Source organism: Ruditapes philippinarum, unplaced genomic scaffold (assembly GCF_026571515.1).
Source record: "Ruditapes philippinarum isolate M1 unplaced genomic scaffold, ASM2657151v2 ctg2148_1_1_1_1, whole genome shotgun sequence".
NCBI lineage: Eukaryota > Metazoa > Mollusca > Bivalvia > Venerida > Veneridae > Ruditapes > Ruditapes philippinarum.
This window is the reverse complement of record NW_026861235.1, coordinates 125,611-140,152: the sequence shown is the minus strand read 5'-3', so window position 1 is coordinate 140,152 and position 14,542 is coordinate 125,611. Positions and strand designations below refer to the sequence as shown.

At 32.7% G+C, this 14,542-nt stretch overlaps 1 protein-coding gene across 5 annotated transcripts in view; it reads right to left on the bottom strand.

The window, feature by feature from the left end:
• Window positions 1–6,666: 6,666 nt before the first annotated feature.
• Window positions 6,667–14,542, bottom strand: part of LOC132714976 (nuclear valosin-containing protein-like) — a 28,243-nt gene continuing 20,367 nt past the window's right edge. For all 5 annotated transcript variants that reach the window (XM_060697924.1, XM_060697922.1, XM_060697925.1 and 2 more), the window contains 7 exons: window positions 14,102–14,164; window positions 13,567–13,689; window positions 11,607–11,706; window positions 10,846–10,952; window positions 8,992–9,068; window positions 8,411–8,567; window positions 6,667–7,839 (listed from right to left, as the gene is read on the bottom strand). In XM_060697924.1, coding sequence (XP_060553907.1) covers window positions 7,789–7,839; window positions 8,411–8,567; window positions 8,992–9,068; window positions 10,846–10,952; window positions 11,607–11,706; window positions 13,567–13,689; window positions 14,102–14,164 — 678 coding nt within the window. In that variant the 3' untranslated portion in view covers window positions 6,667–7,788. The remainder of the gene's footprint in view (window positions 7,840–8,410; window positions 8,568–8,991; window positions 9,069–10,845; window positions 10,953–11,606; window positions 11,707–13,566; window positions 13,690–14,101; window positions 14,165–14,542) is intronic.

The following is a 14,542-nucleotide window of genomic DNA, read 5'->3' as shown; positions in this document are numbered from 1 at the left end:
TGTAATCAGCACACAACATTACACTTCAATAACTGAGCGCATTTGGATTTCCACCCAGTATATTGGGATTTTGACCCAGCATATTGTATCTCGGACTCAACAGAATGACATTCAACCATGTATATCAGTCATTCTACACATAAGACAGTCCAGGCGTTCCATATAGCTGGATAGTTTCTTTAAGAGTTCTAAAGTCATTGGCGGGATTCGAAGCACAACGTTGAGGAGCGAGTCAGGCACTGACACGGTTATGCAAATATTTGATTTGTTCTGTTCATTTTCAGTTGATTTTACAAACTGGGTGGAGTTACAAGTTGAGGTAACGCTGGCATTTGTTTTGTGTATTGCTAGTGTTTTACTGACGGTGAATGGGTTCATACACATGTCACACAGTCCGAAATCTTACCTTGGCTGGGCAGCTCTTGCATCAGTCATTTCCGGTAAGTTAATGATTAGAAAATAGGTTTATTTGACGATCATTAGACAAAACGTATGGTTTACAAAACAACGTAGTTTCAAAAAGAACTAGGAAAAAACGCACGGTGTTTACGCTACTACAGTAAACATTTACACTTTTATTTAATACAAAGTTGTTTTTTTCTGATGTTATATACATCATCATCATCATCATCATCATCATCATCATCATCATCATCATCATCATCATCATCATCATTATTATTATTATTTTATTATTATTATTATTATTATTATTATTATTATTTATGTTACTGTTATCTGCTGAAAATTTGGAGGCGTGTACCTTTAACTTTTATGAATATGACAATGTTCTAGGTTACACAGTCACACTTTAAGTGTTTAATAATAAGATCCAGTCAAATCATTGCCACAAAGAGCATTGTTTGACTTTACATTTAGTATGATGTTATGTAGGTAATTTACAAGTATTAACGTTGTAAGTTTGTTGAACTATTGAGATTATCTGAAACAAATCAGCTTTAAAGTCAACGATCTCTTTAAATATATATATATATATATGTTACAAGTGATCATGCACAGAACAAGATTTAGTATTTTATGTGGAGTCAGCAGGGGGTTTATTTACATTGAAAATATCATGACGACCAGTCTTTCCCCATCTGACTCTGCTGAATTTACATAATTGATTTGCGCAACTTTAAATTTGGAGTAGCTCGGTCATATTGGAGGCATATACCATATAAAAATTGAGCTTCCAACAGTATAGAGGCTGGTCAGACTGCATGTATACGTGCAGACCGGCTTGAATCTATACTGGTGGATTTTATTTTAAATAAGGTTTTATAGCTGGTTAAATGCTAACATTACTGCAATAGTTATTATAAAGCGATATATGATCCAAATGATTAAATTCCGGCAAATTCATAGGTGTTTTTCAACGTCCTTTAAAAATTCATATTTTTATGAAAATATATTGAGTTGATATTTATATATCATTCTAAGGTCCGAGTTATTGTTGTATGAAAGCGTTGTCGTTTTACCAAAAACACGAACTGTTTACTATTTTTACAAATGGGTGGCTGAAACATATTGATGATTGATTGATTGATTGATTGATCAGTTTTTTTCTATTTACAGCTGCACTGTTAATGATTCCAATAGGACGTTTATTGGACATACTACGGCAATGGGGATAGTTATATAGTGTATTCGACGCCATATTCGCTGGTGGCAGCTGCCTTGGTTGTGTATGTGCACTTATATCAGCTCTTTTCAGCCTAAGTGCAATGTGTATGATTCTGTATGACAGGAAAAAGAACGATTTTGAACTCTGACGAACGTGATGATTTAACTTTAAATCCAACTTGAACAAAATACAAATACATTGTTGTCAGTGTTGTTGCAAAGTGGTTATATTAATGTTCATTATGATCTGTAGAACGTAATCAGTGTGGCATCAGTGATGCACAGTTTTCACGGTGCGCTGAATCAAGTGTGACATCATAGTATGACGTCATATTACGTTAAGATTGGATACATACAACGTTATGGAAGTCATCTTTAATTATTCATGCGCGGCTGCAACTGAACATTCAACACGGATTTGGTTAAAATGATGCGCTTATAAAGACTATGTATTGTTAGATTGAACTTTTTACCTCAAAGTTTACATTTTTTAAGTTTTGACACAGCGTGGCGATTTAATATCTTATAAATAGATACAAAGGCTAATGTTTATCATCTTCACAGGGTAAATGGTCATCTTCGCGGTACCAGTTCGTACAACTGTCGAGTGAAATTTAAAGAATTTAACAAATCCAAAAATAAACATGTCAGATTTTCGTCTGCGTGTTATAATAAGTGACTAAATAAATGCAAAGATGTTCAACTGTCGAATTCAAACAGTTTTAAGATCAAGTGAAATCTGTCAAGATATATGACCATGGTATGTAAATACTTATATGTAACCACATCATGTATTTTCGATCGTTTTGAGATATAAATTTAGTATGTTTTATACAATACATTCTTTAACAAAATGTACAATCAAAACTGTTTATCATATTAAACATTTTAGTGATATTGTTGTTAAAGTTTAAACAGTTTTGTATGCAATAAAAGAATTATTTTGAAAAAATCTTGTCATTATTAAGTCAGGGACGCTCAATATTTGTATTTTAAATAATAGTCAATTACTTACACTCATTCTTGTCGTCTTTCCTAACAAAAACATTGAAAATGCATTCACTCTTAAGATGGAAAAAAAGTAGAAATAATTGCAACAAGAGGACTGTAACGATTCTTTATGGTTCACCTGGTTAAAGTTTACAACTATACCTACATGTCAATGGCATAGTCCATTTTCACCCAAAAAGTCATGCCGTGAAAAGAATGACCCACAAAGCCATGCTACACGCATTAATGTCTACATGTACATGCTGTAATGTGTCTCAGGGGCTTTTGTGGGGTTGTTGTTTGATGTTTTACAAACAGGAGATTATTTCTCCTTTGTTAGGTCTGTATGAAATTACATGGTTTCATAGTTTCACCTTTATCAGTTTATAAGCTATTGTAAAATGACAGTGCATTTTTCTTCCAAACATATGGCACCCTGGAAGGAATCAATTATGACACCTTGGAGGAAAGACCTCAGTGTCATGATAAACAGGTTTTACAGTGAATGACATGATAAATTGTTAAGCTCTAAGACTAGTCAGGAAAGAAGATATTTGCAAAGAAGAATCCTTAGTCCCCTCAGTCTTAAGTTGAACACGCTAAGTACAAGTGAGAGAGGCTCGGAAGGAAATGTTACAGCATATTATATCTGAACTATATACATGTACCTACCTGTCTTTCAGGAGATTATCATGCAGTTCTGCATGATGCTTAATTTTTTGAACAAGCACATAAACGTGTTTTATGCCATGAATTCATTAATATTGGCCAAGTGGCACATTAGAACATTAGATTTATGACCTACTCAGTTTTACCGCTCACACTTTGTTCTGGATGAGCTAAATTACAGAACGCTATAAATACATGTATAGCACCAGAATAAATAATAGTAATACATGGATAATAACTATTCGGAAATCTGCCATTCAATGATTTAATTGTCGTCTGCTCAAGAGATTATTAATAAAGTTACCATTCACACACTCTTAAGAGCTGCCACGACATTCAAAGGAAAATATTGGCTAAAATAACAGTTAGTATATCCTGAATGGTTTCACATTAAAAGCACATGCATTATGTCTCAAAAAATCATACCTTTCAATTCTTTAGAAATGTCAAACATGTGTTTAATAATGTTTAGATAATAGATTTAAAGCATGTTAGCCTTGAACATGTAGTAATGTGTTGTAAATGTAGCAAAATGTAAACAAAGTAGTATTTTGACTTCCATACAAAATACTTACTATAATTAAACCACTTGCCAACAGAGAAATAGCTAATAGGATTTTTTAAGTGTAGAATCTATAACAAGATACCAAACATAAAGAGGTTTTGAGAAATAAAATTGGTAGCATTTCTGAGGCATAATGGGCCTTTAAGTTTGTCGTCAGAAACAATAGACTACAACGATAATTTCAAAAATGCAATTGCATGAAAACAATATAATTATACAATTGGGCAAAGGGGGTTAATTTCCGTACTTCTTTTAGAAATACACACATTACGACGAATATATATATCAGATTACTAATTACATATGTACAGTGCAGCGTAATTAGGCACTAGTTTAACTAGTCACAGAGTAACTTATTCAATAATAAGCAATCTTGAGACAAACCATGAAATCAATATACTATAACCCTCCAATAACGAACAATCTTATTGTTTTTGGTTAATAGACTGGTATAACATGGGGTCTTGATTTCAATTTTACTAGGTTACCAGGTCGTGACAACTCCTGTTATTTGGTCGACTTTTTTGTCAAAATATTTAATCACTTCGTATAAGAAGAATTTGCCCTTGTTGTATTTTAAAGTTCGTCACGTGGCTAAGATATATTGACACATCTCTCGGACTCATGCTAGAAATCAGAATTCTAGATTTTTTTATAAGTTAAAACTACATCTGTTGCTTTACAAACACATTTTAAATAATGCATGAAAACCTATTTTTGTGAAAGCTTCTACAATGAATATTTTAACATGTAAAACACTAAAATAACATTCTGTAAAAGTATGCATTCATGTGTATGACCATGCAAGCACTCCGCTACATACGTAACTAATAGATCGATTGCTACTCCGTAAGGATTAACTTAAATAAATAACAAATGAGCCGCGCCATGACAAAACCAACATAATGGGTTTGCGACCAGCATGGATCCAGACCAGCCTGCGCGTCCGCGCAGACTGATCAGGATCCATGCGGTTCGCTTACAAACCCTATATAACAAGTAGAGAAACTGATAGCGAACAGCATGGATCCTGATCAGACTGCCGGATGCGCAGGCTGGTCTGGATCCATGCTGGTCGCAAACCCATTATGTTGGTTTTGTCATGGCGCGGCTCAAATATTTGTATCAATTATTTATACATACAACAGTGTCTGGTCTCGAATAAACTGACATAAATCTTGAAAACAATTAATATTACACCAAAGATTATCGGAAATTTCATGTTACGACTGAAATATCTAAAGCTCGATTTAAAAATGTAACTACATGTATTTGCATTTTTGCGTAAGAATTAGTATAGTTTATTCACTCGAAATATCTAACACGGAAAATTTAACAGAAAAAAAAAACGTTTTAATTTTTTATTTAAAAAATCAAAAATTGTGCAAACCGGCACACGTCAAAATTTTGACGATTATTGTCGACAATTCGCATTCTGTTTTCAACGAACAATCCATATTGACAAATCTCGTACATTTTGTAGGCCAGCCAATCAAATGTCGCGGACAGATTCGTGATAACTTGCCTCTACATTGGACAGGATCATGGTAACATGTCAAATACAAATGTCTGTTACAAAATGCCAGGAGAGTAATAAAAAGAAAAGTCGATATATAGGAAAATATTCAGGGAATAAAGGCATTGTCATGTAAGGGCAGACAATTAGGGTGTGTAACTTTCTTTCTGTTTGATGATTATTATCGCCAAGTTGATTGCTAGACATCGCATTAAGTTTTGATTCCTTAACTAAGACACAAATAACCCGATCATATCATAAAGCTTACATGTCCTGAAATATTTTCTGAACTTTGTATTTGACATTGACTAAAGATCATGTCGGACGTCATTTTATGTCGCAGGTCATTCAGAAGGCTAAGAAGTTTGCTGTTATGCTATTATGACAGGCAAGTATATGTTTACTACCTAATTAGATTTCAACATATTGTCATATTTCAGAAAAGAATCCTTAAAAAAAGCTAAAATAAAGCCCGACAAAAGGCCGTTTCATCGTAACGACAGTAAAGCTCAAAACAACAGAATATACTTACATCATGCTCCCATTCTAGTAGATGATTGGTGTTACAGTCAGACAGTGTGGTTTTACTGGCAGTTCCGGATTAATGTGATGAATTTTAAGAAATTGCGTTTCTTAAAGATATTTAAAATATGAACCATCACTGAAGATAATGTATACCCCCACCCTAACTATTTGAAAATTACGTGGTTTGAAGTCAAATTTGAACTGGGCCTATATTGTATGATAATTCAAATGTGTACCAATAATAATTACAATTAACTGCCTTGCTAAAAAGAGTATAATCATCTGCTAACCTTTTTTTTCGTTGAAAAAGATGGGGAGATAATTAATGAAAAGAAAAATTAGTCTTTTGAAGCCAATTTGAATAAAGGACTAAATTATGTCAAACTACCTATTAGAGTAATCAAACTTAAAACATATAGTGCATTGTGATATTGCATAGGTATTTCAAGTTCAAGTGAATTTATCTGCCGGTTCCTGAGATCGATTTGGAAGGTATAATAATAAAGTTGTAGTCAGTTACAAAAAAAATCAATAACTGGACCTGGCAAGTAAAGGTCATTTATGAATGAAGATCAATGTTAGTCTCATCAACTTGAAGGTGTATCCCCATGGACTGCTGTGTTCATGTATGTGGACAATTCTTTTATAAATAACAAAGCTATAGCCACTTTGTAAAAACAACATTTTTTTCTTCACTAACAGGATTTAAAAATACTCTATACCATCATCCAAGGGGCTCAACTCTCTGAAGCAACAAACAACAAAACATCTCCTGATATCTTATATTGTTTCATAAAATAATAAATTAAACAATGATTGGTCAATAATTGTACAAGCTAGTTTGCTGAAAGTTTGTTTTTGTTTTAAAATCTTTCAAGTCTTGAATTAGAGTATCTAAGTTGGCATTTTACAAAAAACATGATGTGGTTTCTAAAAAATAATCAAGATGTCTTTATTATGAGTTTCAAGTAATTCCCTTGTAGACTATTATTAGACAATGTACCTTCCCTCTTAACTATATATTTACATACATTTAGTTTCAAGTCAATGCCTTGGACATTTTTTTTTAGAAGTACAGTTAAAATTCTTTGACACTGCACTTCTCCTATTTACTTCCTATTAACAAGTTAATCTCTCATATTTTAACTGACCTATACTCTACAAAAAAATGAAGAGATAGTTTTAAAAAAAAAGGTCCCGCTACAGTTACAGATCTTGAGCTGTATAGTTGCTATCTATCTAAAGTATTTTAAAGTCAATTTATTGATCTATTTGACTATTCTCTGTACATTATAGCAGTATAATATAATATTTCTGAATAGTTGTCAGTCAAAATAGGGGCATAACTATAACAAAAATATGAGTTATATACTCTTGCCTAGAAACTGTGTAAGAATATTCCATGTTTTAAGTAAATTATCCATTAACTAAGATGTGTAATATCATAAATAATTATATTGATAGTATTTAGAACCAAACATGAAAAAATGTTCATACTTAATCACTCAGAACTTTATCAACATGTATATTTTAGAGAATTATTTTATAAGAAGATCCAATGATATATTTCTATCAATATTTGAAATACTTATGGAAAAAGTTCCTATTGTAGATCAATCCCCTTTAAAAGCAGTATCTGTAAGTGACCAGTGACAATGTGGGATGGTATAAAGAACTTCACTTTTGTATACACAATATAGTAAATGATACAGTCTCTTGTCAACGAAAGTCTTTGTTTGCCTCTCTCTTGGTTTGAAACAAACTACATAATGATCATTAATGCACATTTACAGTTGTTGGTGGTTATCACAATTATCACAGTTGGTATTCTGTCACACTAAACTTGTTAGAGTTTATATTTCAAGCCAAATTCATTATGTTTGCAAGCTTGATGCCTTCAACTTCCTATAGCAAGTTTATTCCTCATAGAGTCATACTTCTCTTGATCCTGAAGTTAAACATAAAAATACAATAGATCTAAGTTATTTCTATAGTACATAAGAAAATATATGAGTGTTCGCTGAACTGTTCTATATTTCATTTTCTTCAAAATTAAATGTACACTATTGCCTGCTGGAACTGAAAATGACAAGCCTTTAATATCACCAGTACAGAGCCAAGCTCGCCTGTACACTAGTACAGTATGACCAGGCACTATACAGTTGGTTACTCAATTTTTATATCCCTTTAAGTTGGATTGAACTGTTCCAAACTGATTCAAATTCAAAACTTGAAAATCCATGCCACAAATACAACAGTTTAAAGGTATAACAAACTGTCTTCAAAGAGAAAACATGTATTATAGTTCAAGCTCAGGACTGACATGGCAAATCCAATGTTTATAGACATTATGTTCCTTATATAAAGCTAACCTTGACCTTCATACTGCTAAAATGATAACTATTATTTGTAAGGGTAACTTTTTTATTTATTTAATTTATTTTATTTTTGTGTTTTGTTAAAAGGCATTTCCACAAATTCAGCAACAAAATGCTATTTTTTGTACAAAGATTTATTACCTTTAATGTAACTGATGGTTTGACTTTCATGAAAGCACAATCAAAGTGCCCTCTATTAACTACAATAACATCATTAGGTTGTCTCTCCTTGTCTAAAATGGCTTCTTTTAGTGCTGAAATTGAAGCCTCCCTTACAAGAGCTGCTAAATCTGCTCCACTGTGAAAAATACAAATTAACAAAAAATGTAAAATTATTTACTTTAATAGTAAAACATTTACAACATGGCATACAAATGTGTAACAAAAGTTCCCAAATAATATATTCTTTTGTTGGTTTTAAGTCACACTGACTCTTTTAAAGGTTATAATTATGTGAACTTTGTAACTTTAATGGTACAGGAAGACATTTAGTGTCCCTTGAATATCAGAGGAGCTCCTACATACATTATTTAAGACTAAAGAATGAATCTCTACAGTAGACCTAACATTAAAATACCTTATTATCTTCCTAATAAAAACTTCCAAATAGACAATTAGTGACTTTAGCATTTCCAAGTCATTAACCTAAGGTCACTTCCTGTGTACTTAATTAGATATCTGACATTCTTTTAACATATAAAAATTGGGAAACCACTTCTTACGTGTAACAATCACATCTTATATCCTCGGCAATACTGGTTAAATTTACATCATCTGATAAACATGGTTTTGTGCTATTCTGAAATTTTAAAAATTAATTAATATAAAATAGCCAGCATCTTCAATGCAACAGTAATTTTGAATTCCACTGTTATTACTGTATAAATAACAAATGGATTCAGATGCCATTTGATATACAGTACATCATAATTAATACATTTATTACAATCTAACAAACCAGTCTGATGAAATAGGTCTAGACAGAAATACAAACAACCAACATTTGTTTATTGGTAGAGTTAGAAAAATGATATTTCATGACAGATATCAATTTACAGATGAAATTTAAGTCTTTTTATCATAAAACAGTTGTTGTAAATAGCACATTCTTGTGCAAAATATAAGGAAATCAACCGAGGTCAAAAAGCCTATAAAAATAAAATTTGAAATTCAATTCTGACAGACATGAAGTAAAGTGAAGCACTTAAAATGGAAAAATCTGTCTTGAATAAATAATTAAATAATATGCTCAGAATTAAACTAAAAATCTTTTTTTTGTGCAATTCTGAGCCCAATTTTTCATTTTGGGTCATTTTGCACATTGAAAATGAAGATTTGTGCAAAAACTGGATGCGGGAATGATCTGAAATTTTGCACACAAGTTCAGACCTTCACCAAATGGTACACAATTCTCGGAAAAATATTTTCAGTCTTGTCATGTGAAAAACCTCAGTAGTCTCTTTAAACTTTCCCTTTTAAATTTTTTTACTGTTACAAAATAAACAAATTCATGTATATAGAAAGTTGTGTTAAACATTGGCACTATACGAGGGTTGTCCCAAAATATCGTAGACAAAGCCTGTTACTCAATCAATTATAATACAATTGAGTCCTCCAGCTAGGGAAAAGTCAATACACCTTTTATGTGTGACTATGCAAAATAAAATCAAAATACCTCCAAAATTGACCAAGTTATCTAAATTTAAAGAATGCTACCTATACATACCCGGCGCACGCCGTCATAAACGTCATGACGTAATAACATTTTTTTTAAAAATTTTCAAAGTATTCACCGTGTTTCGCGATGCACTGACAGTGTGGGGTAACCCAATTTTATCATAAACGTTTTCAAAACAGTCCTGCTTCAATGTACTCAACACTCGCAGAGTTGAGTTTCCTGGCGGAGTTCGCTGAAATTTTCGAACATGTGACCTCGTAATTGTGATTTCAAATAAAGAAACACTGCAAAGTCTTAGGGCGTACGGAAGTCTCTGAAAACCTATCACATCAAGTTCAATCTGTGTCTCCTTAGATCTATCGCAAGGTGCATTATCTTGATAAAATATAATGTTCTCCATGTTGTCAATTAACGCTGGACGCTTCTTCAACTTAACATAGTATTCAGTGACATTGCGTTGCGCCGCATTTTCATCTGACGTCGCCATTTTGGGCGTTTTCAAAATAGCATTGCTGTTACGTATTTTGCTACAGACTTTTTCAAATTAACGTTACATAAACGTCTGTTGGTGATATGACGTAAAAATGAATGAGGTAATTCCACATGAATGTATTTCCCATAATTATTATTATGCTGGAAGTTAAAGGCATTATTTTAAGAAGCATGCTCTCAACACTGACTAATATTTTATCGTGCTCCGGGTATGTTGTACTGTTAAATATAAAACCCTAATAAAAAGCGTTACCTAATATATTGGCTATTGACTTTCAGTAGGTAAATTAACAAATGACCAAGGAAGATATCTGGTAAATTTTAAAAAGTTATGACGTCAGGTTGAAGAGAAAATAATGTAGTCTACGACATTTTGGGACAACCCTCGTATTATATATTAACAGACCTTTGTGATACACTTCAGTATATCTAGCCTATCTGAAGCTGTAGGAAGTCCAACATACAGGGTCTTGTCGAGCCTTCCTGGTCTCAAAACAGCTGGGTCAATTATATCTACAAGTCACAAACAACATAAAGTTAGATTACTTATTACAGTGCCATTTAAAGCAATTTATGACTAACAAGGCTATCAATACATGACTTAAACATGTAATCTGATTAGATTCATTATGTAACAAGTTTATACAACTCATCTGTATCACTTTCAGAGTATTATTGCCGGAAGTAATCAGAGTATTGGTGTTAATACAAAGGAACATTTTTTTTGACATTATAAAGTTCAATATATGCTTTAACACTTAGCCAATCACTATTAAATCTAGACAATTAAATATAAACTACCCAATAAGAAAGATATAAAAAATAATTCTCTAGCTGTTAAACAACTGTAAATCAGTAGGTTGATTTATCCTATGTGACAATATATAAATATAGAGATAAAAACATCACTCAGAAGAAATGACACAAGGGATGTTCAGAAAATTTCTAACTATTTTATTATTTTCACTACTTTGTTATAGCTGCTTCAACGACATTATATTGAATATATCTACTACAAACTCTGTATTCAACACATCTTTCCAACATTCTTATATATCTACAGACATATAATTAGCATTCTGCAGAGAGTCTAGCTTCCCTGAAATTTTATATCACATAGCTTACTAGTATTTGTTTAAAATCATAATGTTAATTTGAAGATATTACCTGGTCTGTTAGTGGCAGCCATTATAAATACTTGTTTCCTTTCCTCTAGACCATCCATCTCTGTCAGTAACTGATTTACAACTCTAGCACTTGAGTTACCCTAGTAAATAAACTAGAACTATCGCTGAATGCGATTCATACCCCCACCAATGTCCTTGACAGAAGACAACTTGGAAAGGTGGTTAAGGGAATAACTTAAGTGACACAAATACATAAAAAGAAATTATCTCTGGTGAAAAAAAGACATAATTGTACAGGTAATAGTAAAAATATCTATTATCAAATCATGTTCGAAACAGTTACAAATAACCTTTCATTTTCCCAATATACTAAACTTTTTATAAGTCAATTTTTGACCTTCAAGTGTGGCCTTGACCTTCAGCTGGCACAAGGGTAAGATGGGTTCTGCACATCGCCCAATTGGAGTGAACATTTGAGTAAAGTTTGAAGAAAATCCTTCCATTAGTATAGAATTTATAGAGCGGACACAACATATTGTCTAGTATTGATTGTATGTAAATTTAAAGACTTAAAAAGGGGCATAACTTTGTCAAAATCCAATACAGAGTTATGAAACTTGACCTGCATATCGTAATTGTGACACCTCATATATCTTTTAAGTTTCAAGCAAATACCTATGCTAGTTTCCGAAATATTCAAGAACATGTTTTAATCTAAGAACATTTTCTAAGTCAATTTTTGACCTTCAAGTCTGACCTTGACCTTTAGCCTGCACAAAGGTGACATGGATTCTGCACATAACCTTGTTTAAGTGAACATTTGAGAAAAGTTTGAAGAAAATTCTTCCATTAGTATAGGATTTATAGAGCGGACACAACATATTGTCTAATATGTGATTGTATGTATATTTGAAGATTAAAAAGGGGCATAACTTTGTTAAAATGCAATACAGAGTTATGAAACTTGACCAGCATATCTTAATTGTGACACTTCGTTTATATTTTAAGTTTCAAGCAAATACCTTTCCTAGATTCAGAAATATTCAGATATATGTTAAAATTAAAGAACATTTTCTAAGTCAATTTTTGACCTTCAAGTGTGACCTTGACCTTAAGCCGGCAAAAGAGTGACATGGGTTCTGCACATAACCTTGTTGAGGTGAACATTTGAGCCAAGTTTGAAGAAAATCTTTCAATAAGTGTAGGACTTACAGAGCGGACACGACATACTGTGTAATATTTGATTGTTTGATATTTGACCTTCAATTGTGACCTTGACCTTGAGCTGACACATGGGCAACATGGGTTCTGCACATCCCATTGTTGAAATGAACATTTGAGCCAAGTTTGAAGAAAATCTTTCAATTAGTGTAGGACTTAAAGAGCGGCCACGACATATTGTGTAAAATTTGATTGTTTGATATTTGACCTTCAATTGTGACCTTGACCTTAAAATGACACATGGGCAACATGAGTTCTGCACATCCCCTTGTTGAGGTGAACATTTGAGCCAAGTTTGAAGAAAATCTTTCAATTATTGTAGGACCTACAGAGCGGACACGACATACTGTCTAATATATGATTGTGTTTGATATTTGACCTTCAATTGTGACCTTGACCTTGAGCTGACACATGGGCAACATGGGTTCTGCACATCCCCTTGCTGAGGTGAACATTTGAGCCAAGTTTGAAGAAAATCCTTCAAGTGGTATAGGAGTTATAGAGCGGACACGAAAATGGAGACGGACGGACCGACCGACCGACGCGACAAAGCGAATCCATTATAGCCCCCCCCCACATTTTGTGGTGGGGGTATAATAACAAATATTACATATTGATGAAACTGAATTCAACAAGTTCACAGAACTTATACAACACAAATTCACCCTTACATGCTTAATTTAAAGTTTCAGGGATTTCATTATCAAAATATGAAAATTAAAATTTATCAACTGTATAACATACATGTACTAAATATATACATCAATATATATACTTACTTCAGAATGGCCGGATCTTCTTGGGCACAAAGCATCCAGTTCATCAAAGAAAATGACACATGGCGAGGAATTACGTGCTCTTTGAAATACTGTACGCACTGCTCTCTCACTCTCACCTACATACTGAAACATATATTAACATTCTTAATATAAGAAAAAGTAATGTTTGTTTTCAAATGCTTCATGCTCTTGGACAGAGATAAACTTTAAACAATTTTTTGGAATCAGAAGTTTTTGCTTCTTCATGACTGAATTAAAACAGTACGCTCACATTTAAAAAGAAAGAGCTATTGTCCTGTACTTATTAAATCAGAAGATGTACCTTACAGGCAGGTTTGATGGTAAGGTGAGTAAAACCAGACTTGAAGCTACATTGGTTGGACTGGCCGGGCTCAGCATTAATCAGTTTTGTCTCAGTTTGTGGAGAGCATGTTATGTTAATGATTACATGATATTGTATGTGCTCTAAGTTTACAGTGATTACATGATATTGTATGTGCTCTAAGTTTACAGTAGACAACTAAAACATACTCACCATGTTTAGAAGTTCTGGTCCCTTCACAGATATAAAGTTGATTCCAGATTCATTAGCTACAGCCTAAAATTATTACACACAAAAAAAAATCAAACAGCATAACTACCTAGCAGCCTTGTCTAATTTTTTTTAAATGAGCACTTTTTCTGTTTTATTTGTTAATATATAAATTGGAAGTTCATATGTAGATGTAGTCTTTACTAAATAAGTTTTTAATTCCACCTACACTGTTTAAAATAGTGAACATTGGGAACACTAAAGTCTGACTACTGCAGCAAAATTGACAATGTTGCAGGTTCAGGCCTATGGATGGCAAAGGTAAATTCAAGCTACCACCAATGTTTTCAGGCAACAATTAAACATGAAAATTGTGTAAACTTCTTAAGATGTGTTCACATCAGTGTTGATCATCGCACATTCAATTTGACATATAAACAAAAG